The 27,702-nt window shown below is 40.0% G+C and overlaps 1 protein-coding gene across 3 annotated transcripts in view; it reads left to right on the plus strand.

Annotated features, from left to right (window-relative positions):
* The window catches only part of FMN1 (formin 1), a 365,920-nt gene that overhangs the window by 206,830 nt on the left and 131,388 nt on the right, over nucleotides 1-27,702 (plus strand). For all 3 annotated transcript variants that reach the window (XM_058541158.1, XM_058541159.1, XM_058541160.1), the window contains 5 exons: nucleotides 1,107-1,194; nucleotides 16,553-16,614; nucleotides 18,574-18,662; nucleotides 25,223-25,352; nucleotides 26,840-26,986. In XM_058541158.1, coding sequence (XP_058397141.1) covers nucleotides 1,107-1,194; nucleotides 16,553-16,614; nucleotides 18,574-18,662; nucleotides 25,223-25,352; nucleotides 26,840-26,986 — 516 coding nt within the window. The remainder of the gene's footprint in view (nucleotides 1-1,106; nucleotides 1,195-16,552; nucleotides 16,615-18,573; nucleotides 18,663-25,222; nucleotides 25,353-26,839; nucleotides 26,987-27,702) is intronic.

The following is a 27,702-nucleotide window of genomic DNA, read 5'->3' on the forward strand; positions in this document are numbered from 1 at the left end:
ATTTAGATGTTTGTTACTATTTAGTCTTGTCTTCACCATATATTGGTAAATTTATAAATACCTAAGTGGAAGGGGAAACGTAATTGTTTAGTTTGTTTTTTACCCAGCAAAGTGCTTTAAAAAACATAAGATTTGGTGGTTTTGTGTGCATTTCCTGTTGATCTTTGAAGCCATGCCACATGAAAGAAAAGAATATTTTCCCTTTAGTGGCCACTGTGTGATATGTTATTAGGAACTGATTTGGCTTACTAGGTTTAAAGAAACACAAAACTACCAAAAGCCCTCCGTGGAATACTCCTGAAGATTGAAATAATTGGCGATGAGGTAATTGGAGTTTCTAAAAAGATTGGAAACATTTTGATATACATATGTATTACTATAAAAGAACAATTTTAAACAATTTATAATTAAAGCTTCATGTACAAATTATTGTATTGTTTCTATTAATAAAAGCACAAATATGAAGCAACCTAACTCTCCAAAACAGGGAAATTTTATTTAAATACTCTATTCAGGAACTATATTAGGTGCTTTACATAGATTACGTTGTTTAATTTTTAGGATAAATTTACAAACTGAGTACAGTCAGCCCTGCTTCATGATGAAGCAGTTGAATTCCCAGAGGTTAAGTCATTTTTCCAAGGCTGTATTACTGGTAAACAGCTGAGTCGAGATCACAATGATCTTTCCCCTAAACCGCTCAGTGGATGATGCAGCCAAGAAGGTTGGAGGCTATGCAGTGACTTAGGAAGTAGCAACATGGAAAGATGCCAATGATAAGTGGAAAAGCTGGATATAAAATTGCACATATGTTGCAATTACAACTTAAGACATGTTTGAATAAAACATCAGAGTAAAATATTATAAAGATTTTAGTGCTTATGTTAGACTGTGGTGGAATTTGGGGTAGTGTTTTTCCTTTATTTTCTAAAATATCTATTGTTGTGGATAAGTTACTTTCAAATGAAAGTATTGTTAAAATAGAGTGACTGTAGCAGCAGTTTAGTTCATCAATCAAAGTATCTGAAAATCTTAATGTTTTTGGTATGTTTCTGAAAGATTGCATGGTCATTTGAGTTTGCATTAATTTTATTTTTAAATTCCAGATCATCAAGTTATTGGATGGAAAACGATCTCAAACTGTGGGAATCTTGATATCTAGTTTGCATTTAGAAATGAAGGATATCCAGCAGGGTAAGTCTTCTCCATTACTTTTTTTTCCAACTTTTAAATTTTTCAGGATTTTATTGTGCAAAATTTCAAACATATAAAAATTTAGAATGCCATAGTGAATCCCATGTACCCAATACCCAGCCACAAAACCATCAACTCACTCTTGTTTCCTCTGAAGCACCCTCCCTCCACCAACTAGATTATTATGAAGCAAATCTCAGCCATTTTGTAATTCATATGTTAAAAATGTTAGTACAATGCTAAAAAATAGAGATACTTTTTCAAGCATGACTCCAGTGCCATTATTATGCATTTAAAAACATTTACAGTAATTTCTCAATGTCATCAGATATGTAGTTCTAATTTCTCTGTTCATATACTCACTAATTCATCCATTTGTTTACAGTTAGTTTGAATGAGGATCCAAACCAATTTCATGCATTACCTTTGATGTGTCTCTCAGGTGTCTTTTAATCTAGAAGTATCTACCCTTCATTTTTTTTTTAGTTTGTAACTAATCTTTTGAAGAAACCAAGTCACTTGTCCTGTGGAGTTCCCCACATTTTAGATTTTGGTCATTGCATTGCCAAGTTTTTATTTATTATGTTATTCTGTCCCCTGTGGTTCCTGTAAACTGTTAGTTTGATCTAGAGACTTAATCTGAGTGACAGAAGAGTACTTCATAGATGCTGTTGTATATTCTATCAAGAAGTATATAATATCTGGTTGTCTCTTCACGATGTTAGTGGGCACTAATGATCTTTGCCTAGTCATTATTGTTAGAAATTTGCAAAATAATGCTATGCTAATTCCATCATTTCTTCTTTATCAGCTGGAATACTTCTACGGAGAAACACTTTCTTTCTTTATCCACTTAGTTGTGTCATTGTTTCTTAATCCCTTCATCTTTTCAAATGATGCTATTTCAACTTGGTTATCTTTGGCTCAATTTGAAATAAGATATTTAAAGACAGGAAATTTTACTTTTATATTTTTTTCTTAGTCTCTAGAAAAGTAGACCAAAAACTATCTTATGTTTTTGAAATCTGTGTCTTGCATGAAAACAATACTCCCTTTTCTCAGTAATCAATTAAATGTAAATCTTTATGTTGACATGTCACTGATAATATTTTCTGAGTGGTAATACAGTCTTTCATAGATGGTGTCAGTAGAGGTTAGCGTGGGTTTAACAGTGGAGACGCTCTCAAACCACACTGCCCTTCAGGTTTCAGTCTGTGTTGTCTCAAAGTTATTTGACTTGGGTACACAGCAGAAGGCTCCCATAGGTTCTAAACTGAAAGACACATAAGATACTTTTACCCACTGCTTTTCCTCTCAAAGGAGCTTTGTTAAGGTCTTAAAATTTTGCTTTATTGCAAACATTAAAAATTCCACGCAAAACTAAAAATATCTTGAATTAGATGATAGTCACAAAGTATTCAAGTAAGCTGTCTATTTTTAATATTTAAGCTTCATAGAACTGAATATGTATGTTTGAATATTAAACATCAGAAAATGTTGCAGTAGTTGATTTGAATCTAACCTAACACTTTAGGTGTTAGATCTTCTAGAAGAATTGTTTCTGGTCAATTTAAACCAGGAAACTGTGATGCTAGGGCAAAGGAAAAATGAAAAAATAAAACAAAAAATATTGGCAGGAAAGCTTATAGTTGTTTGTCAAGGAGATAACTTTTTGGATGCAGTCATTGAAATTAAAGGGGAATCCTTCATGTCTAGTGGCAGAATCTTGTCCTAAACAACAGTACTCTTTATAAGCCTGGTGAAAACTGAGTATGCTTGGTTTCATCAGCACGGTGTGTACCTCTAGGGATATGAGTCTTCACAATGGCAACAACACCTTAGCTTTTATTCAGTTCTTTTTAGGCATGTCATGCTGTAGTATATCAGATTGCCACATGGATAAGAGTCATTCCAGCCATGTGACATTACAGGTGCAAACTCAGGGCCATAAACCTTCTTTCTATGGTATTCCAGACTCATTGGATCGAATGCTCATTGCGAGTTGAATGAGAGATTAGTTCACCCAGACCTTTTCCAATATTCTACTCTAGACAAGAACATGCTTCAATGAAGCAGAAGTGAACTTGCATTTTAGCATTGGAAATGTTGATTGTGGCGTCACAGACTTCTAGGATTTGTGGGCACCATTCTTAGTTCTTTCTCCTGCTTCAAGCACTTCTGTCAGCCACCACAGAGTTGGCTCCTAAGTTGTGAAAAAAAAAAATAATCTCTAGTCTGTGTCTTCATTTAGTAATACATTCCAGATGAATATGGCAGTATAACCCAAGCTTAATTTTTCTTTAGAATCATTTGACTGACACTGGCATCTGAAGGTCACTTAGGAGCCCGGGTTGTGTCAGTTACATTTCATTCTGAGTCCATGTCTGGTCGTGAATGGAATGCACTTGGCCTTGTGTTGTCATCCTGATGAAAGGACTCCCTGTGCTGACATTGGCCTAAAACGTTTGTTTTAACATGAGGGGGGCTGCAGTGAGATCTGATTGGGGCAGGCCAACTGGCGGCCAGGCAAGGTCGCACAGCATGTCAGCCCTGGTGAAATGACCACAGTTCAGAGACTGTTCTTCAACCCTCTGGTCATATATTCATCTTTGTCAGTACACAAAGACAGAGGCACTGACTAACACTTTCCAAACTTACAAGGAGCTGATGTATAAAGCAGAAAGCTTGGGTATTCACTTAGAATACCCAAGAAAATTTTCCTGTCATGTTATCATATCTGTACATCATTACCTCCATATTGTTTGTCTCTACTTGGCATTATATATTTGTTTATGCTGTTTTCCCCCGTCTAAGATTATAGCTTGGTCACCTTGATAATAGTTTTAAGTATTTCAGTTCACAATTGCCTCCCACTGATGGATAATCCAGTTTTTATTGGTTCGATTCGATTCTGAAAAAGTAACTTTCTTCATCTGTAAGGTGGCTACTTCTCTGTTGTCCACTAGAACATTGCGTATAATGTATAGTCAAGAAGTGGGTTTTGGGGGCTCTATACCTCAAGATCATACAGACACCAAGTAGCAGAGCCGATGTTTTGTTCCTTTATATCATGTTACATTTCTTTGCTAAGGATTTCTCTGAGAATTAAGCATTGTTTACAACTAATTAGACTAATGTATCATGTATAAAAGTCATTCAATAAATATTTTTTTACATTTAATTTGATTTAAAAAAATAACATAGACTAGGGGCTGGCCCTGTGTTGTAGTGGTTGGGTTTGGCGCACTCCTGGTTCACGGGTTCAGATCCCAGGTGCAGACCTACACCACTCGTCAGCCATGCTGTGGCGGCGTCCTACATACAAGATAGAGGAAGATAGGCAACAGATGTTAGCTCAGGGCAACTCTTCCTCAGCAAGATAGGTAGGTAGGTAGGTAGGTAGATACGTAGATGGATCAGTCAGTAAGTAAATAAGTAAATAAATAAGTAATTCATTAAAAAAAAAACATAGACTAAACTTTAGACGAGATGGAATCAGAATGTCGTGTATTCCATTCCAGTGCATTTGGGCAAAACTTCCTTTCCTCCTTCCTTCCAATTCTTCCCTCCCTCCCTCTCTCCTTCAGTAAACATATATTGAATGCCAGCTCTGTATCAGGCGCCATGACTACCATAACACATAAAATCCAGACTCTAACATTCTCTAGCGTTCACGGGACAATGGGAGAGATGTACAAAGCAGCCCAAGATTACAGTCGAGTTGCCTGTGAAACAAGAAAGAGCAATATCTTGACTCCTCCTGTAAAGCTTAGCTTAGAATGAGTCTTAGAAGATGAAATGGTGGTCATCACACAGAGAAGGAGCTTTTCCAGTTGAGGAAAGAAGGCGTGTGAAAAGGAATCGCACAGCTAGAGCATATGGATTACATGTGAATGTGGGTTGTTTCGGGCGTAGGGCTAGAAAGACAAGTAGCATTCAGACCAGGAAGAGCCCTGAATATCATCACACAAAACTGGGACATGATCCTATCAGTATCAGGGAGATGAAATTTAAGAGGGGCAGTGCCGTGATCTGATTTTGAGTGTAGAAATATCTCTCATGTGGAAGACCTCGAAGGTCTTCAAGTGGCCTCCAAGGCCTTGCGTGCTCTGGCTGCAGCCTGTATCTTCTGCTTCACGTGACTGTCCTTGCTTCCTCTCTCACTGCCCTCTAACCACAGTGGTCCTCTTTGATTCCTTAACAAGGCCAAGTGCTTTCTTCCTTCTGGGTCTTTGAAGGCACAGCACATTTTAAATGAACAACACTGCACATTCCCTCTGTTTGAAACGCTTTTCCACCCCACTCTTTATAGCTAGCTCCTTTTCTTTGCTAGGTTTCAGGTTAAGTGTCACCTCAAAGAAGCCCTCTCAGATTCCCCTTCCCTAATTTAAGTCACCCTCAGTTAATTCTTTTGTATTTTACATAGCACTTAATATTTTATTGGTTCATCTACTTATGTTTTCATTTACATCTACCACCAGAATATACGTTCCAAGAGGGAGATTGCTCACTGATGTGTCCCTAGCACCTTGTACTGTGCCTGGTACCTGGGTGATGATCATCAAGTGTATGTCGAACGAATAAACAAACATAATATTGAAGGCAGATAAATCTGTGAGAAAGGAACTGTGACTGTTGAGATAATAAATGACAAAGGCCAGAACTAAGGCTGTATCTGTAGAAATGTAGATGAGGAGACTATATACAATGGATTTTTGGAGAGAGAATTGCTACAGTTAGCCACATCAGATGCAAGCAGTGATGGAGAAGAAGTCTTATTGGTACCTTGGGTTTCTGCCTTCAAAAGAATGTACATAATGGTGCCAAAAATATAAACTGAAATTGTACGAGGAAAAGCATGGGCAGAAGCAGAAAGGTCAATTCTGTTTTGGAAGATTTGAGTCTGAGATGATTGGAGATATTTAAGCTGAAGTGTTCAAGGAGCATCTGAAAATTCTAGCCTGATGCTAAGTAGATAGGGCTAGGTTAGAGATAGAACATCCCCAAAAAGGTAACATCTTTATCTATTTCTCTGTACCCAAGATGTTGTTGGACATCTTGTAGGAGAAAGCCAAATCCCTTTACTGATTGAATTTTAAAACACTGCATGATTAAAGGCAAGACCTTGGTTGTAGAAGAAGAATGGTTTCAGGAGACTGACCATAATGCCCACAGTACTTGTATTTGGTCCAGGAGAGATTCTGAATAAGGGATCTACTTCTTGCTGGTTTTCCATCTGCTAAATTGGATGACTCATATTTAAAAGCATTTTGGCATCCTTGGACATAGTGACTGCCTACATGATTGCAAATTAGAGTTTTCATTCCACGTTAGTGATTTCCTCTTATTCTTTCCCAGGGGAGATGGAAAATTGCTGTTGACTATTCTTGATATAAACCTCCATACTCATTGCAACAGACTAGGTGCCAGAAACCTCCTGGCATTCGTTTGGAATTTCCCGTACACTCAGAATTCATATTTATAATATTTAATCTAACATCAAAATAAAACATTTTTCAGTTTTACTAGTTCCTACTAGTCCAGAGTCTCAGTTTGGTGGTTCAGCTGTATCAAAGACTATCCTTCTGTTTAGAAATCTCAAATCAAAATGTAAGAAGATACCACTTCATTATATGCCCAGAGTCTAAAACCTAGATATGAGAATGCCCACTAGACTTTGCTCCTTGTACCTAATAATTTCTAGAAACCTCTCTCAAGGTTTATGCTAGTTGTCTAAAACATAATGAATTTCACCAGACATCTGAAATTCACCAAGAATTGTCTAGGGCTCTCTGGACGAACATTGTAGTTTTAGCCTAGAAGATCTTATAATCAAAGGCAGTTGGTCTCCAAAATTTTTATTGTGTAGTAAAAAGTTTTAGAGTATACTTCTCAAGGTATGTTTTCTAAAACAAGTAAATCATGTAGATGAGTGACAGACTAATATTCACGTTATAAAACATGCAAAAATATGAATTAAAATGAGATTAATAATATTTTTAAGTGTCTTGCTAATTTTGATGGCTTTGGGTTCTCATTAGCTAATCTCTCAAGGCTCAGTATATAAATAGAGTGAGGCTCTTTATTAACAATTGTGGATTTAAACCCACATTTCAAACAGTCTTTTGGTAAATTGTTATAATTTATGGAGGTCAATGTCTTGGCAAATCTGACTTGTCCTTGCTTTTAACTCATCCCATGACGGATGAAGAACTTATACTAGCAATCAAAGTGTCTGCTCTGCCGTTTTCTTATTGTTGATGGATTATTTTTAATCTGGGGTTTCTCTGCAGGAATCTTTTGAAGCCAACTTGTTTATTGTGTCAAGTTTAGTTAAAACCAGATTTTAGCATCAGAAAACTTCATTTAATTGGGCCCCTCCACATCTAATATTTTGAAAGTAGAAGAACAAGTGAGGATGCCACGTATGAAGGAGTTTACCCACCAAAAGTGGTGTGTGATCGTGACCTGCTGGCATACTGAATGAAGATGCCAGCATCAATCAACTTATTAAATATCGGCAGAGCTCAATTAAAAAAAATCTTTAGATGACTAGAAACAGTAGCTCCAGGACTTCCCTTTCTTTTCCCACCTTCCTCTCCTCCCACTGAGTGTAAAACACCTGAGCTACAGGGTTCCCACACACCTCTTTCTAAACCACTGTACATTCCTTCCCTCACAGAGCTGAGTCCGGAAAGCAGAGGGTGGCATTTCTTTGTACTTTACCTTCAGGCAACTGGCTGAGACCATCCAATCTGCCTGGAATGTAATTTTGGCTTAAAAGAACCAGAACTAATGGAAGAACAGAAGTGGCTTAACCCAAACTGTTTCTCATTCCACTGCCCTATGGAGAATAGAGGGGATGAAGGAGGGGAAGTTTTGTGAATTCTATGCCTGTGCTCTTCTTTGAGGTTTGAACCATGGACAATGTTAATTGCACCTATAAAATGGCGCCTTGGGCACCTTCAGGCAAAATAGTACATGCCTGGACTTAGGCGAGAATTGGGATTTTTGCTTTATAAGACTGAGTGATTTTGAGCTTTTGGAATAGGTTAGATACGTGTCCCTTTTGGGATTGTCATTTCTCCCACCTCCTAGCCAGCTCCTGTTTACTGTGTCATTTATCCTTGCTTCCAGTTTCCATCGAAGCCAGAATTAAGGTCTGTACCAGCTAACATGACACCCTAGCAGGCATTTGGCAATGTAGATAAGATTGTAAAACATATTCCCTTGATACCTCTTATTCTTTATGCATCTGGAGGCAACTTTTATTTGTGTTTCTTCATTCTTCATGTCTTTGATTTTCCCTTTTGAGTGAGTTCTGGCCTGCAGTGTAAAATTATTAATATCTTTTCAAGAAAGTCAGACTTGACTGTAGATTTTATTTTCTTTTTGTATTTTCTTTTAAGATAATGCCTTTTCAAGTTTCAGACTTCTTTTTTCTGGAAAATCTTTTTGCTATGACTTCAACCGCAATACTGATTATTGTGAATAACTGCAAATAGTTAACAGATTGAAACAGTATATCAGAATTAAGTATTAGGGATAATTAAATAATAGTGAAGTTATGGATGTGTTAGTATACAAATGAAGTTTTCGTAGCATGGCCTGTATATGGTTCCCACTGGGAGACTGCTGATTAATGTAAAAAGCATGTGATGGCATTTAGAGACCAAGATTTCTATATAGAATGTTTGGGATTGTTGGTTCATTTTTTTTTAAGATGGTGAGAATTTTAGGTGGAGTGATTATTTATAGCCCAACACCTATAAAGGATAAAAGAAGTACGATCATAGTCCAGAAGATCTGATTATGGAACTGAGCTTGGGAAATCAAGCTGTGTGACTTCATGCCTTAGTTTCATCACCTGTACAACCAAGGACAGCAGTAGCTCCCACCTCATACAATTAAATGTGAAATACTTAGAACAATGCTTGGCACTCAGGAAGCTCCCAATAAATGCTAGCTATTACTAATTTGTTAAGTGTTAAGCCCCAATAAGGTCTGCCTGCTGTCCCCACCCTCTGGTGTAATGGACAGAGATTCCTTTAAGCTGCTTAATAACTGGTGCCCTTAGCATTTCATCTGGATATGTGCTGGAGCAAGGCTTTGCATGTACCTATGTCTACACAGGCGTGCCTTGTGCCGGCTGGAGGTGGGACATAGTGGCCGGTAAGGAAAAAGTGAGGCATACCGCGGCAGGGTTATAGGATAGCTGTGGCCATGGTGAAGAGACTTGGTCACAGAGCTCTCAGTGGGGCAGGTTCTGGGCAGCTCCTGCCCTGGCCTCTGAGTGGTTCTTTCACCCTCCAGACTTCTGTCAACCTCATTCTTTTCACCTCTTGCCCAGTTTTATCATGAACTTGGGCTTCCCTCTCTGTACTGGCCTCTAGTTGGGAGTGAGACTGTGGGGAGATGTCCCTGGTCTGCCTTTCTTCAGCTTTCAGATTCTACCACTTCCTCTTTCCATGACCCCACATCCTTGCCTTTTCCTTGGTAGACGTCAGGGGAGTTGGTTTGTGGGAGATTTTTAGGAGAGGTTACCTGAGAGTTTTAAAAATCCAGGGCCTTCTATGTTCCTTTCCCCATTTGTTTTCTTTTCCTTACAAATTGAGTATTTATCAAGCCCTAAAAATATCAGTAATTTGGGCAAAACAGCTAAGTTTTGTGTTGGCTATTGGGAAGTTAACGTTGTTAACAAAATAATTTCTGTTAATGGAGTCAAATAATCCTATTAATCTTTGCTTTCTTCTGCTGAGAATAAATCTAGTCCATTTGCAAATGATTCTGAAACACCACTTTGTGCAAGGTATCCTGTCAACCACTTAAGCAGCATAAAATGGGCTACATAGAGATTATTTTTAAACCAACATCAGCCAAAGCTTGGTAAACCAGCCCAACCCTATCTGTCTGGGACATCTTCCCCACCTTGGGTGATCAGATTTACTTTGGCTAACCTAACAGACTAAGCAGTGTGCCATTCCTACCTCAATCTCCCACGTGTTCCTTGCCCAAAGGTACTTCTTCAGTCGAAAAGAACAGCTCTCTTAAGTAACTGCTTGTTTTTTACTAATTAGAAGGCCCTTCAAACAGCAAACGCAGTCATTCTTTGTTTATCTGGACACAGTGCACTTGAGGATGGAAAAGTATTCAGGGTTAAAAATGGCTGGAGGGCTGAGAGAATTCCTGCATGTTCTTTCTGCTTCCCCTGGTCTTGTGAAAAGCCGGCTCCAAACTGGGGAGAGAATTTACCCGTTGCGTAAGTCCCTGACCCCGTGCATGTGCCTAAAGCAGGCACGGGGTTTTTATGTGCGCCTGTTCGTTTGAATTTGTGATACTGCTCTGCTTTTCGTCCTTGCTGACGGTTATTATATCTTAATGGGCGAAACACTACTCTAATGATCCCTGTGTATAGAATTCTTGGAGTACAGAGCAGGCACCAGAGGACCACATAAAAATGTTTGCCTCAATTTCCCTGCAAACAAGGAGCCCAGAAACCAGACTTGACCAAGTAACAGATTTTTAAAGGTAAAGGAACCCAATAAAATTACCAGCTTTTCACAGCGTGTGTCTACTTCCTTTCGACATATTGTGAGGTGTAGGTGAAATATTCTAACTGAACTGACAGTGTGAGCAGGGATAACTAAGGAGAGAGGCAGATAAAAGTAAAAACCACCAGCGATGATTGATATTGCAGTAGCAATGAGTTGTTGGGGTCTCCCCTTTGTGGATTTGACACTTCACCTTTCTGACACCATCTGCAGGAGTGTTGGTATAATGAGCCCTGTACAGATGGGAACAGGAGTTAGAATTACTTGGAATTACTGTATCAGGGCTTTGGGGCATGCTGTAGAATTGCATAGGCTGGTGTTTGCTTATTCAACTCATAAGATAAAAGGTGTGTGAGTGTGTGTGAGAGAGAGAGAGACAGACAGAGGGAGCAAGAGAGGCAAAGAGAGTATTTTTAGAGTATAAAATGGAGGGCAGTACCTGATCGTGGTAACTCCAAAAATATTTTAATCAGTGACTGGTTTCTTTCTACATTATAATCATCAGTTAACTAATTCATCGGGTTCATGTAATGCTTATAACTTTGATGGTGAGTGCCTTCAGGAATCGATTCTCTAATACACTGTCCCAGTATTGGGAGAATAGAATGATCAGACGTTGATTTTGGCCCTGTGTAGGAGCTTAAGCTGTTTTTGGTGAGGAGGACGCAGAATTGTGTATGCACAGGACAGCTCTCCTAGGAGTCCTAGGACTTATAATACTTTTTTTTTACTTTTTAGACCTTTGGCTAATAACCTAACCTTCCCTGACCACTCAGTAGGATAGAAATAATAGAAAGAAATAATAGAAATGATTTAATTTCCTTAAGCTCCTGGGCCCAACCAGATGATCTCTTCATAGTGCTTCTTCCACCTCTGAATTTCATTTTACTTGTTTCTTTTATTTTTAAGATCCTTTCACAGGGGAGGAGAAACCTCAGTGGAATACTTGGTGTTGGCCCTAAATTAATCTCTCTCCTTCTTCCTTGACCAGTCGTTTTCCTCTTCCCTCATTCCTTCCCCAGGTCCTGGGGGGAGGATCCACAGGCATGTCCAGCTCTGAAGCTCCTGCACCTGTTTCTGTGGGTAGCAGAAAGCCTCAGAGTGGGCTTCCAGTCAAGTTTCCTCAGTCCCAGAGCTAGTGGTGTCACCCTGTAGTGCTCTGCAGTGTCTTTCTCCTCTGTCCTGTTCTTTCTGTCCACAGTACTCAGGTTTTTGCCAGCTCTTGCCCACTGGAATAGGTTCTAAACCAGTCTTTCCAAATTTTGGCCTGTCCTGTGTAATATAACTCTGTCCAATTTACTCTCCTACTCGTAACTGCTTGATGCCTCCCTGCCGTGTATCAAGTGTGTTATAGGCTCTTCATCGTGGCATTCAGAATTCCACATGCTCTTCCTCCAAACTCTAATTAATGCTCTCTTCAAGCCAAAATGGAACTACCTACCTGCCTTTGCCTGCACGTTCCATGAGCCCATCTGCATCTGATGCTTCCACTGGAATGTCTCACATCCTTCCAGTTGATGTTCACTGGCACTTGTAAATTTACAGATTGTCATTGCTTGGAATGAATTTGGCTTAATTAATGGTGATTAATAAATGAGTGTTTCAGGTGTCTGCCTGAGGCAACATAATGGTTGAATTTTTACACATAACCTTTTTTCCTAAGGTGATAGTGCTATGTAAACCATTTTTGAAGGTTAAGAATGAGGGGAAAGATAATTTCCTTATTAATGAGAAAATTCACTTGTTCAAGTTCCTTATTTTTTGGTATGGAATATTCAGGTAAGCAGTGTATCTATACTGAGTGTGTGGGTGGGGCATGATCATGCGCCTCTACTGGCTAAACCTAGATTTTTTAAATAGGGGCAAATGGGGATGGGCAAACAACTTTAATTCAGATATACCCTCCCTCATAATATAATATTTTCATCTGTCAAAATCGTATTTCTTTTTAAAGTGTGTCTTTTCTTTTTCAAGGCCCCATACTGTCTTTATCAAGGAACTTTTTCTGATACCCAGCAGAAGAACTTGCTCTTTGGGGTTCCCATAGCATCCATCCCATCCACAGACAATTATTTTATTCCTCTTACACCCCGGGTACTATGGTGGGTGCTGAGGTTATCAAGATGTGTAGAAATGATCCCTGACTACAGGGCTTTCACAATCCGGTGTGGGAGGGAAACTGTTATGCAATGTACCATAATACAGGTTCTTAAAGTAGACTCCCCTCACCCTTTGTAAAGTATGAGTGCAATGCCATGGAAGAGGAAAAAAGAGCGAGCACGTAATAATCCGAAGGTCAAGGGGTGTCCTTCCAGGGCAGGAAAGCTTTCACCTGAGCCTTGGAGGATGAGGTGTGGAAAGGCAGGAAGCCATAGCACATTCAGTTGCTCAATGTGGCTGGAGCACAGGGTACATGGGACAAGTGGAAGTGGTAGGTGATGAGATTGGAAGTGTAGCTTGGGGCCAGGAAAGGATGGGCTTAAAAATCAGACCAAGGCATTTGGACTTCACCCAATAGTTAAAGGAAAGACATCTGAGGTATTTTAAACATCAGAGTAAAATTTGGAGACCCATGTTTTAAAAAAATAACTTTGGGGGTATGATGAAGGGTAGATTTATGAGAAAGATGGAAATTAGAGATAAAAATTAGGTTAACTTTCTGAATGGACTCCAAAGTATCTTTTTTTTTTTTTAAGATTTTATTTATTTCTTTTTCCCCCCAAAGCCACCGTAGATAGTTGTATGTCATAGCTGCACATCCTTCTAGTTGCTGTATGTGGCACACGGCCTCAGCATGGCCAGAGAAGTGGTGCGTCGGTGCGCGCCCGGGATCCGAACCCGGGCCGCCTGCAGTGGAGTGCGCGCACCTAACCGCTAAGCCACAGGGCCAGCCCGACTCCAAAGTATCTTAAATTTCCCTTAAGACATTTGGTACATTATTTTTGTAATTAAAGTTATTTGTGCATGTACCTTTTCTATTAATAATGCTTCCTGAAGTTGGGCATCGAACAGGTTTTGAAGGACCGAAAAGGTTTAATAGAAACTATTCGTATCTGAAACACTCAAGAATTCTGGAAAGCTTCATTTGTAGCACAAACTACTCAGTAGTTGTAGTCTTCTATCTCTAATTCTTTCCAGATGTTAAAGGAGATAAGGCAAAAACAAGCATTAACACACATTAACAATGCGTCTATTTAAAATTGTAATAGTCATAGTTCAGAGGTATGATTTTGAGTTCATACTGTGCTCTATGCACTATGCCAAGCATACAAATTACCTCACTTAATATTTTCAGTAAGTGGTATTAGCACCGTTTTATGGATATGCTGAGGCTCAGACAGTTTAACTTGCCAGGATCACATGGGAAGTTTTGCTCCCTCCATAACAGTCATCTTGATCTTTTTCTAATCTTTGAGCTTGTTCCTTCATCAGAAAAAGGAACTTGCTTTCCCAGTTACTTCTCCCTGGAATGCTTTTCTCCTAGACATTCACAGAACTGACCTCTTCAGCTCCTAGCTTAAATGTCACCTCCTCAAAGAAGCTTTCACTGACCCTCCTACCTAATGTTGCTCATTTCTCTACTTCACTTTCTTCCTAGTATCTCATTATCTGAAACTATTTACTTGTTTATTTTCTATCCCTTAAGCTAGAGTGTAAATTTCATAAGATCAAGTACTTTGAATGTCTTATATCCTTTTGACAGTATATTCACAGCATTTTAGAAGTTTCTGGAACTTAATACACCATCAACAAATATTCATTCAAGCGATAGGTGAATGTAGGAATAAATGTCTCATGCTTGTTCTCTGGTCTCATCCTCCCACATGTTTTCTTCCTGCTACCTAGCACACTGCAGGGGACTTGGCTGACCATATAACCTGTCAAACTGTGTATCTGGGACCCAGACTGATTAACTTGTAAAAACCAAATATTTGCCCAAGATCATTCTCTTTCCCATTAAAGATTACTTGATTATATCTAAGCTACTAGTTCATATATAGTACCTAGGATGTATGATTAGTTGAGAAATGGACATTTCTGATAAATGATTTTTAGAATTTTACCTTTTCTTATTACATCCACGTTGGCTGACTTTTGTAGGAGAATGTTGGAATTTATATGACATAGACTTTGTTTCTGGCTATTTTGTTCTTGATTTTTAAAGCACCAGACATTTAAAAATGCCTGATCTATCTAATAAGTTAGTGAATTCATATTATCTCCATGCACAAAATAGCAGTCCTGGGAGGATAAATTCTTTCATTCTTTCCTTGAACTACCTTTTTCTTTTGTAGTCTCAGATTGGTCTTTTCAGAAGTGTAATTTTCCTTTGTCTTGGTGGAATCTGAGAGGACTTACTTTGTCACTAGCATAGTAACCTCTTCTCTTCTCACTACCCCACCGATCTAGAAGTAGCTTGCTGATTACCTCCTAAGTTAGAGAAGGTGGCGTGTGAAGGAATTTTAAGTACATTTCTCAGTGTTCTGTGAAGTTACATGATCTTAGCTCAGTTAATTAACTTTAAGATTGTATAAAGGGGTTCATGTGATTCTAATCTACAGAAGAAGCACAACAGTTTGACAGCAACCTGCCCTTTACGTTGATCCCTACCTTCTCCAAAAACCATGGTGTAATGCCAACGAACAGACTAATGGTTGACGAGCAAAATTTTAAGGCATTCTAAATATCACTGGTTGGTTTAATAAAATTAATTAGCCTGCCACGGAGAAAATTTACTAGTGTGCTGGTTAATTTCACAATGTAAAGTCAGAGAAGGGAGGTGGGTTTGAAGAAACAAACCTTATTAGTTTTGAATAATTATTTAAAGATGTGGAGCTGCCTATTTCAAACACTTTCATTGCCAAATCCATTAAGGCTTTAAAAATCTCAATGTTTGTATCTCAGTATAGATGGGAAAGAATTTCTCTAGATGAAATCTTAAGCTTATTAGTTAACAACTAAATGATTTAAAGATACAGAACAACAAATAGGATCCTAATAAAACCATGGGAATGAGAACTTGCCTTAAGACTGGCTCATGGGAGGTTTCCATAATCTTAATATGCCATTGATGCAATTATTGCCTTTTTTTGTCTTTTTAATCCAAACAATATGTTTGCAGTGGCCATGGAAAGGTGCCTGAAATCACATGCCTGAATTCATTTAATTTGCCAACATTGTCTTTTTTCTTTCTCTCTTCCTGGTAATGGGCAAGAGTCAGTTCTGGTGCATTAGGTACTAAATCTCTTCAATTACCAGCCGGGAAGAAAGATTTAAAATTGTGCCTCAAACCTACAAACTGATTTAGTTTTAAAGCACAAACACTTCTCCTGTGGAGCCTCAATTAAACTGCAGAAAGGACACTGAGCTTGAGGAATTAAACTAGGCAGGGCCAAGGCTCAGGCCAGCAATAGGAACCATTTTGGTTTCTTTTGTTGGGGCCCCGTTGGTGCAAAACAAAAGGGAGCAGGGGCATGCTGAAAGTAAGTGCAATGTTATACAGTCATAACGACGTTTCGGTCAACGATGGACCGCATATGTGATAGTGCTCCCATAAGATCAGTACCGTACAGCCTAGGTGTGTAGTAAGCCTCCAGAAGGCTATACCATCTAGGTTTGTGTAGGTACACTCTAGGAAGTCCGCACGCTGATGAAATTGCCTAACAATGCATTTCTCAGAACGTATCCCCGTCGTTAAGCAACTCATGACTGTATTGCTTAGAAGCTAGACCTGGAGTAAATGCTGGTGTGGGGAGTCTAGTCAAACCCCTTGTTCTTTTTTCTCTTTCTTTTTGGGTGCTCGGCAGCCATTTTCAATGTGGATGACTCTGTGGTTGATCTGGAGACCCTGGCGGCCTTATATGAAAATGTGAGTATCAAAGACCTACAGAGCCAGAATTTCCATATTTTCATATCTTTACTAACTGAAAAAATGTTAAGGTCTAACAAATGGTTGTATGTGACTCCTTCCACCCGAAAAATCACTGAGCCATTCATGTTCTTTGACAACAAGGATTTTGACATAGCATGGAGGAGATGAAGGCACAGAAGCACAAGCTCAAGAAAGCAGACATGAGCAAAGCACCAGATACCCCTACTGTGGTATCTGGGTTAGGAGATCTCATTGCACACCTGCAGTGGAGGGTAGTTCAAGGTGGAGACCACTTCTATGCCGCAGAACTCAGCCTGTGGCTCTCTGTCAGAGGGAATGAGGATAAGCTACTTGCTTAATGTTGGTGTACACCAGTGTCTTCCTCTGAGGAATGGGAATGCTAATACCAGCTTGGATAATTACCTTTAGTCCAAATGAGCTGATGGCATTGAATGTGAGAAGTAATACAGGATGCTCAGTATGTGTTTTAGATTTAGAGTCAGTCAGTCAGTCTTAGGTTTGAAGTCCAGCTCTACCACTGACTGCTGAGTGACCTTGGGCCTGTTACTAAAACTCCTTAAGCCTGTTTGCTCATCAATACAATGGGGATTATAATTGGCTCTACCTGGTTTTGTGTGAGTATTAAAAGAGAATTCAATATATGTAGCAGTAGCAATGTATTTTGAAAATAAACAGCGCTGTACACATATGTGGTCTTTAAATTGGGGTTATATGTGGAAATAACCAGAAGAATTAGCAGGCTGTCCTGAGAAGATGACACAGGAGAGTCAGAATTCCCATAAGTGTTAACTGTTCTGGTTCACTGACTCTGTTAGGATTTGAAAACATAGATTGAACCAGCCTCCCTTTACTGAAGTAATGGTATTTCCCAGAAAGCTGCCTGGAGCTCTATAGTATGCTATGCTCACCGAGCTCAAAAAATGATTCACTGCAATACTTATGCCCCCTGGGACCTTAAGTCACTTATAGAAAATTTCCATAGAGTGATAATCCAGGCCTAGAGAGATTGCCTGCTCCCTACACATTTTTACATCCTTTACTTATAACAGGAGCTATTTAGTGTGACTGGGTGGGAATTTCTCATGTTTCCATCAGTAAGGCTTTCAATTAACAGACAAGAAGGCACACAAATACCTGGCCATTGGGAGCTAATTGTGCATTTTTTGACTACCTGGAGACCAGCATGGTGTTATGAAAGAAAGAGAGATTCCCAGGCCATTTGCCAGCTACTTGGTGTCAGCCTTGGTGGAATCATCTGTCAAAGGAGGATGCAATAATTGTTGTTGAAGGACTTTGTAAAAGGCAAAGTGCCTTCTAGATGCTTCTTCTTGTTACCATGGGCTAAGGACTGTGCACATGGTCGGTACCTGTTAGCTCTCAGTAGAGCTAAGCCACATACAACTGAAATAGTTGGATAAATAGACAAAGCATGTGACTAAATGCCAAAATAAGCAGTCCAGACAATGCGTTCTTACAAAATTCAGGAAAAGAGAGGAAGGTGACTAAAAATAAAAAAGTCAGGAGCCCTTTTAAGTTAGGAGGGCTCTTCTGAGGGTCAGGCAGCAAATGCTAAGGACAACTTGACCCATATTTGCTTACTGGGGAAGAGATAGGGAACTCAAAGGGAACAATCAAATGTTCTGGCTTCTGTACCCCGCTAAGGTCACTTGTGGTTATGTTGCATATACAAATACACCATTTGTATTAGCCAGTGATTCTCAAATGTTAGCATGCATCAGAATCACCTGGAGGGCTTGCAGGGCCCCACCCCTGGAGTTTCTTATGTCTGGGGTAGAGCCAATAATTTGCATTTCTAACTAGTGACAGGTGATGCTGATGCTGCTGCTCCTTAGACCACACTTTGAGACACATTGCTTGAGACAGATTCTCATCGCTCCTTCTTTTGTGTTTTGTTTTGTTTCTATTTCCACACAGAGAGCCCAGGAGGATGAATTGGTTAAAATAAGAAAGTATTACGAGACATCCAAAGAAGAAGAATTGAAGCTGCTGGATAAACCTGAGCAGTAAGGATGCTTGAACACTTTTCTGTTAGGCCAAAAGGAGACGTGCAGTCTCTATCTTCCTGCCTCCCAGCTCTGAATAATCACATCTCGGTTGTGCAGGGAGTGACGTGACGGCACCCTCATTCCTGTGACCTATTGCATGCAGCAGGATGAGCTGACTGCCAGGAAGAACAGCCGGGAGATTGGTGCCGCTGGATGTGATATGTCTCAACCCCCTTCCCCACCCCTCGTGACTTCCCTTTCTTGTTCTAGCAAGTTGTTAATTCCTCCTAGACTAAACATTCTGGCCAAAAGGGTAACTGAGGAAGGAAGAAGTCATTGCTCTGTTTAAGGTTCTGCTGATGCAATTAAGAAGATGATACCAGAGTCACAGAATTCAAATTGATTTTCCTAAATCCAGTAAATGTAGCCTGAATGTGCCAGCTTTCTCCCAAATTTCTCCACCTGCTCTGCCCAATTTAGATGTGACGTTTTCGTCTTCTCTTTGCGTGTGCTTATTCTTTTCGCCATTCATAGAGTTGTTGGCTCTATGATTTGGGGTGTCGTTCCACACCCTTTGGATACCCAGAACTCTAATGTGTAACTGGGTGACTCTTGTCCTTGGCTGGGCTCTTGGGGTCTCCAAACCACAGATAAGCTTCTGGGGCTCTGCAGCTCCTGAGCCCCACCCAGCTTTTCAAGGCCCGGGAATCTGAGAATGTGGGATGGGTTCAGAGTAGACAGAGGGCTCTTTCGCTTGTTGCTACTTTGAGTGTTTCATGTCCAACTCAGGCCACCCCTCTCAGCCTGGAGATGAGGCAAGGGATAAGAAACAAAGAGGAAATTGAGTGATCAGGTTTAGGGTGACAAGTCAGCCCTAGAGACATCTAAGGTTCTATGGCTTGTACTGAAACCTCCATGCCTTGCCTTTGGGTCCTGTAGAACACCCCATTCCGCTGGAATGCCTGGGCATTTGGGTCCAGAATAACGTCTCTAAATGACTGAGTGGGGGATTTCTAGATTTACTCAGTTATTGACAAACCGTCATGAAAGTTCTGAGAACCTTAAAAGAATTGCTCTCACGTGGAGCACAGGCCAGGATCCCTCTATCCCCATAGTTAGTTAATGAAGCCTAGGCATACTGTGAAACAATGCAAATGGGCCTCCACTGCCTTTCTGTTCCATCAGCTTGAGCCACCCTCCTTACCAATTCCCACCCCTGACCAATCCTGTGGTCTACTCCCAAGTCGTGGTCCTTAATAAATTAGTTCCCACTACGGTGCTAATGACTGAAAATGAAGTGACTAATAATGGGGTATTTAGGCACTGACAAGGCCATGGGGAGTATTTGAAGACTGTCTTAGTCAGCTTGGGCTCCTATAACAAAGTACCTTAAACTAGATGACTTAAAAACAACAGACATTTAATTCTCACAGTGCTGGAGGCTGGAAATCTGAGATCAGGGTGCCGGTGTGGTGGGGTTCTGGTGAGAACCCTCTTCCAACTGCCAACTTCTTTTTGTATCCTCACGTGGCAGAAAGCAGAGAGAGGAAGCAAGCTCTTGTGTGTCTTCTCCTAGGGGCACTAATCCCACTAGTGAGGGCTCTACCCTCATGACCTAATTATCTCCCAAAGGCCCTACCTCCTAATACCATTGCATTGAGGGTTAGGATTTCAACATATGAATTTCAGGGGGACACAAAAATTCAGCCCTTAACAGGGAAAATAGAGCATATCAAGCATTTGGGCACTGCCAACTATGCCCCATGGAGCAATGACACTCTAAGCCTAGAGTTGACAGACTTTTCCTATAAAGGACCAGATAGTAAGTATTTTAGGCTTTGTGGGCCATACGATCTGTTGGAACTACTCAAGTCTGCTGTTGTGGTGCAAAAGCAACCCTAGACAATACATAAACAAATGGGCGTGGCTGTGCACCAATACAATTTTATTTATGGATACTGAAATTTGAATTTCCTATCATTTTTACATGTCATGAAACGTTATACTTCTATGGATTCTTTTTTCCAACCATTTAAAAATGTGAAAACCATTCTTAGTTGATGGGCCATACAAAACCAAGTGGTGGGCTGAATTTGGCCTGTGGGCTATAACTTGCCAGCTCCCGCTGTAAGCTGTGGGAGTGGGAGACACATTGAAAAGAACAGTGGGTTTCTGCTAATGGACGTGTTCCCTTTTCCTTTTGTGTTAATGCCTTTCTAGCATTATTTTTCAAGATTACTTGCCAAGACACAGGTAATTAACAGATAACTTATTATTCCTGCTTTCTCTACTGATGGTCTGGATAGAAGAGCATTTTTGAAGTTTGTAAATGGTCATTGTAATGGCTTCCTGAACATGCTAAGCTATTGCTGACAGCAGTGAGGACTGTTGTGTTGTCCCAGTGAGGTGATGTGCTTGGGCTCAGTTGCTGGAGGGTGAGGTGCAGAGAGGTGGGGACCTCAGGCCTGCGTGGATTTCACCTCTGCTCTTGACGTCCTGCACAGTGCAGCATTGTTTGATTTATGTCAGAGTCTGATTTTCTGGCAACTTATTTGCCATTAGCTCCAAGTGAGTTGACTATAAGCATGTTTTACATACTGGAAAATATGAATCATTTTTAGCTTCAACATTGCAGTTTCCTAAGATCCCTGTGGTGCCCAGTCCTATAAATCATTGCATGGAGAGGCCAGCCTCATCACTCACCTCGTCAGCTTTCTTGTCCACCAGTGCCAGATTTAGAAAGCCATTTCCCAGAGAGGTGTCGTCTGCTTGGGACCAGGCTGTCTGAGGGCCACTCCCTCCAGGGATGGCCCTCGACTCTGCACTCTGCCTTGGGATGGTGGTGAGGTGAGCCTTTATTGGGTTTGATTAGGCCTGATACCTTCATTTTGTGGCCTAGAGTGAGGACACCATATACAGCCTATTAGGATGCTCCACTAGGGTCCACAGCTGCCTTGGGACCCCCACAGAGAAGCCACATTGACTTGCTGAAACAAGGCTTTGTTAGTGTACTCCTCTATGGAAGAACACAGGTTACAACATGAAATTGTGCTGTGTACACATCCCTTGTATGCACACACACCTGAGGTAATACCTTTCAGGCATTTGGAGGATGATAAGCCAAATGTTAGTCCCTTAAAAACAGTGGACCATGTTGCATCATTCCACCTGTCAGCTGAGTGGATGTGTCACCCACACGATGTAAGGTGCAGAACTTCTCTCCTAGATACGGTTGTAGCCCTTCTTGGGGATATAAGCCTGCGTTGGGGAAAGAAGGGAAGGGTCCCTGGTTTGTGGCTTCTTTAGGGGTCTTTAATCCTCTCTATTACTGGCCCTAGGGTATAAAGTTAGACTAGTCTGAAAGGAAATCAACCTATAAATGTTTGTAAGTACCAAGGCCCAATGTCCAAGACCTATCCTTGGGGATATGAAAGAGAGTTCTTATCTCTACCCCTATAGGTAGAGTGTAAAACACAATTATGGGGGGCGGGGGTGGGGAGGATAAGATATTTATCAGACAGTTACCTCACAGCCTCTGAGGTTACTTATACTTCTGGTACTTTCCCAGATAAACGGGGAAGGAGCTATGGTGCTCTTCCTCAAGCCTTTGCATGGCTATTTTTGGACATAAAATCATATTTTTTCCAAATTTGCTTGTCCAGTATTTCAAATCTTTGCATTCCACCAGATGTCCAAGCCAAAAACCTACACATCATCCTGGACTCTTCTCAGCATCCCTCGGGATTGGTCAGTTACTCCAGTTCTCACTGCCTTAAAAGCTTTCTCATCTCTTTGTCCCCCACCCCATTCACACTGCAGGTCCTCTTACCTTCCCTCTTAGAATATTGCAGCTGTGTCGACTAGGTCTCCCAGCCTCAAGTCTACTTTCACCTCCAATCCGTCAGCCAAGCCCCTGCCACGTGATTTTCTAAAACAAAAAGCTGAAAGTATCACTTCTCTGTTTAATATCCTTTATTTGTTCAGAGAAAGTTGAAACTATTTTAAAACACAAAGCCGCATTTTAGCATCTGACTTCTACTCAGCTCCCCCGCATATATCATTTAACCTGTCTGGGCTCTCCCTGGCAGTTTTTCCTGTGTGTCCTGTACAAGCCCAGGAAACCTTGGCCGTCGTTGTCCCCCCAAGGCTCTGACCTCGATGCCCTGCTTGTGACTTCTGTAGCTTCTATTATAGGCCCCATCCCTGATAGCACTTATCACACTTCATGGGAATTGTTGACTTATTTCTCGGGTTATCAAGAGGAATTTGTGTATAAGTTAAGTTCTGTTCTCAGGTCTTAGCGTGGTGCCTAACACACTGTAAATGCTTCACACTTGTCTACAGGATTGACTAAAATTCTTGATGACTGACGCTCTGGTATTAATTTTCAGTGACACATTCCCTACAGTTCTATCCAAAAGTGATGTAAACTTCTTGAACTTTCCTTCCCCTCCAACTCTGGATATGTGTTTCAGACCCTTCTCCGTGCACAGGACATCGGGTCTTTAAGATTCTCTGAGCCTTCCTAGTGCAGGCCCTAATCCCAGTAAGGCTGTAGTCCTAGAGAGCCTTGCAGTTCTATTTTACTCTCTCCTGGGTAACGTTAAGTTGGTGAGCCTGTGGGCTTCTCTCCTCATATTGATCCTAAACCTCCTTTTTTGAGGCTAGTTATAAGTAATTGTTCATCCAGCATTTCCTCCTCTTCATCTGTGTCATTGTTGCTGAGCTGAGATGTTGATCTGTATATTTTCTCACAGAGTCTCCATAAATGCTTCATTCACTATGTTCATTTAAACTAGGAAGTGTACGTACTCCAGGGATGTGGGTCCTCCTTGGGGGATAGTGTCCCATGGTCACATTTGGAAGGGGAGAAATTCAGGGTTCTACCCTTGAGGTAACTCTCAGCAGCATCTGAATAAGTAAAACTTCCCAGGATTCACCACAGTACCAAATACCACCAGTCCCACAAGCTTTTCACTGTTCACATTTATGAAAACTGGGGATACCCCTGACTTCAGTCATAAATCAATCAATGGTTTAATACTAATTTCATGAAGAAACTATTTACATATAAAGTGTCATTTTTTATTCTTGTCCTAATTCAGAATTCGTATGCATTTCTACTTTTATACCCCATGGGTTTTATAATGATCAGAATTATAGAACTTTAAAACAAAGGTGTGTTATCTTTTAAGGACATTGTTTGCTTCATCTCAGTGTCATTTAAAAAAAAAAATGGGGCCGACCCGGTGGCGTAGTGGTTACGTTTGCGCACTCCACTTTGGCAGCCTGGGGTTCGTGGGTTTGGATCCCAAGTGCGGACCTATACAACGCTCATCAAGCCATGCTGCGGCACTGTCCTGCATACAAAATAGAGGAAGATTGGTACAGATGTTAGCTCAGGGATAATCATCTTCTCCAAAAATAAAAAAGAATTATGACCTGATTGTAGGAAAAATAAGAAAAACAGCTAATAATTAGAATCTCATTAAAACCCAAATCTTCCTAAAAGTAAAGTAAAAGAGGCACGGAGTATAAGCTACCTGGTATAAGAAATTTCTTTGGAAATGGAAAGAAGGAGGTGCCAGCTTTGCTCCTATGTAAAAGCATTCTTGGTGAGAGGTTGCAAAATGTCAAAGTACTGATGTTCTGTGTTGACCAAGACTTTCAGAAATATCAGTTAATCATCATTTCAACCCCAAAATGAATTTAATAGCTGTTAGTGGATTCTCTCCTTTTCTGCATTTATGTCCAACTCTTTCCACCCATTTTAGTTTATATTCTTTCCTCTGGTGGTTGGCCTGGAGAGTACGCAGCTCTTCCAACTTAATTTTGCAAAGGGCACCAGTGCCCAGCTGCTCAGACAGTGAGCTTCTGTGTGTAGGTTACTGCTCACCTTGAGCCTGTAAGATCTGTCTTGCCGTAGTTTTTAAGAAACTTGAGGCTGTGTCCACTTTAATGAGTGCCTGCTTTGTTTCCAGCTTAGAGCTATGAACTCTGTATGTGTAGGTAAGGTGATGTGGAAAAGTAAACAAATATCTGTAGAATAGGGTCATTATAGACAATCATCTAATTCATTGAGCAAAAATAATAGTGATCTCACTTCAGTAAGAGACTTTTATCTCTTGTCTACAGACATTTGCCTCAAGTCCTCACTTTACTTAGCCTGTGTAAATACACCCTTAGAAAATGCTGCATTATAAAGGGAGTTTATTGAGTATTTGTTCTCATACACTAAAGATTAATGCCTTTCATTTGGGTTTAGTCTTCAGTTTGGGTAGCAGGAGATAGATAACTTGTTGTGGTTCAGTAGAATTGGGTTAACTTTCTGTTCCTTAAGTAATTTATATGCCATACATTTATCTACCGTTATAGAAACCCATAAAAAATGGCTTTGTTGTCAACAGTAGAGCACATACCCTTGGAGTTCCTTACATCTGCCTATCTGATACTTTTTATAATTGTTAAATTGACATTGTCAATTAAGGAAGGCTTTCATGATGGATCTTTTTCAGCTGTCTTTCTGTTTTCCTTGTGATGGTATATGAAGCTAGATGACTCATTCTTAATTTTTACAGATTTTTACACGAGTTAGCCCAGATCCCTAATTTTGCTGAACGTGCCCAGTGCATAATCTTCAGATCTGTCTTTTCTGAGGGTATTACCTCCTTGCACCGAAAGGTAGAGATCATCACACGAGCTTCTAAGGTATGTTTGCTATCTAATTTTAAAAGATAGCTCTTCCTTTACTGGGGATAAAGGAGAAAGTGAGGAATGAGAGAGATCAACTAGAGTCCCTTTGCGGAAAAGCTTTTGGACTTAAGGTTGTGTGTTTTTCTAAGTATAGCTGGGATGATTATCCTGCCTAAGTATGAGTATGTGTGTTTGTGTGCAGATAAGTGAGTGTGAGACAGAGAGAGAAAAGGAGATGCAGACTGACAGAAGGAGAAGGAGGAAGAAAATGACACTTTTACAGATTTCTTCTTAAGTATTCCAGATACCTTCCAATGTATATACTGGTCACTTAAAACCAATCTAAATAGTATAGTTTGTTTTGCACTCGACTGTCTGGATTGCAAAGGAGATTTCACTTTAGATCCGTGCATTTGATCATCTAAAATGTGTCTACAAAGTGAAACAGGAAGATTCTAGAGATTTGATAAATAAAATAAATTTATTTGCCCATCACTCATTATCATAATCATTTTTGTTGGCTTTACCGTGCTGGTATTCATTATAAAGTTAAATTCTAGCACTTGGCTTTTTCTTGCAATGACCCAGGTCCTTAGAACATGATAATCCTCTCCACAAATTCTGTAGTATTTAGTTGCTTATCTGAAGGCATGATTTTTTCCTTCTAAAACATAAAAGATTTCAATAAAGAAAGCATAAATATTACCAAAGTATAATATCACCCTCTAATAACACCCTAAAAAGCAGGAGCAGAAGTCGGCCTAGAGCTGCATTTGGCTTTCTTTCCTTACCCTAAAACAAAGAAAAATAAAATCCACTAAGACTGTAGAAAAAGGAAAAACGTATCAATTTGAAAATTTGCACTTGGTGCAAAAAAAAGGAAAAGCAAATGAGATGGGGAGCTGAAGAGAACCCTAAGGGGCTTGAAATTGTGAAAGTTAATAGACATATCAGCAAACACTTAATAAACATAGCCTATGGCCTTGAAATACATTATTGTAGTTCACCTCTGAGGGTTATACCCAGAGAAGAGGAAGAATAGACTTGCTATTATATCTACCCTACGCTTAACTGTGCTGTTTATGTAGCTACGTAGTCCAAAAACAGATCCTCCAATGATATTAAACCTCTTTCTACTTAGAAGTCATCAAGTGTGAAGTCTAACTTGAACAACTCTCTTTTTTCAATTTATAAATATGTTAAAATAAGTATTTAAAAAATCTGAAACTGGCTCAATGGAAATATAAATACTAATATTTAATCTTCAATATTAAAACATGTAGTTTGGAATTCATTGAAAGGATAGAATATGATGGCAGTTAATATATTTTTTTAAGACACTTATGGCTTAATAAAGTGCATTTTCCATTTTACCAACTGTTAAATCTTGTTGGTATCATGCCACCAAACAACCTATTGGGTACTCAATAAATATTTGTTGTTGAATGAACATAGGTACATTCGGAGTTCAGCTTCATAATCATTGGTGTTTGCCATCACAGGGCTTGCTGCATATGAAGAGTGTGAAGGATATTTTAGCTCTCATTCTGGCTTTTGGAAATTATATGAATGGAGGAAATAGAACTCGAGGACAAGCAGATGGATATAGCTTAGAAATCCTGCCCAAACTCAAGGACGTCAAAAGTCGGGTATTTATTTATTTTTCATAATGAATGTCTATAATCTGCCATTATTTTCCTTCTATACCTTTAAAAACAAGTATGCCTGGTTGTTCCATTCACCTCTGTCTTCCCCCTAACAATACATATTTTTCTTTGCTTTCTTTTGACTTTTGATAGGTTTTTCATGTTTGATCTTATTTTGAGGACAAAATCCCCAATATTTTTTTGCTCTACAATACGCAATTAGATGTTGAACTGTAATGAGAGAATAAAACAGATAGTGTATAGTATTAACCATAGCACAAGGCTTGAGTCTGTTTGAAGTTAATGTTGGCTGCTTGTCATTTACTCGTTCTTGAGCAGGGAGCAAAGTTGAATTGCCAATGGAGCTGAGCATTTGAATTATTCTTTTGCCCACAACAATTGAGCTGGGGGTCTCCTGTCAAACTCTCTGAGCCTGATTATCATTTGGCTCCACACCCCTGCAGAGCCACCTCTTTAGAAACAACCAGCCCATATCTAGGCGTCCCATGGGGGGCAGGGGGAGTGGAGGGAGGGGAAACACGCAGGCAAATTAGAATTAGACCCATGTGAACAAGACACAAAGGCTGCCTTGTGGGAGGGCTGCTCGCCCCTGGCCTGCCAGGGTCATAAAGTGGCACGGCGTTCCTTTTAAGCTGCCCTGATTGTTTTTCACGCCATTAAGAACACACATTTTCTGAAAGGTGGGAAGGGAGAGATGG

The sequence above is a fragment of the Diceros bicornis genome, chromosome 5 (assembly GCF_020826845.1).
Source record: "Diceros bicornis minor isolate mBicDic1 chromosome 5, mDicBic1.mat.cur, whole genome shotgun sequence".
Taxonomy (NCBI): Eukaryota; Metazoa; Chordata; class Mammalia; order Perissodactyla; family Rhinocerotidae; genus Diceros; species Diceros bicornis.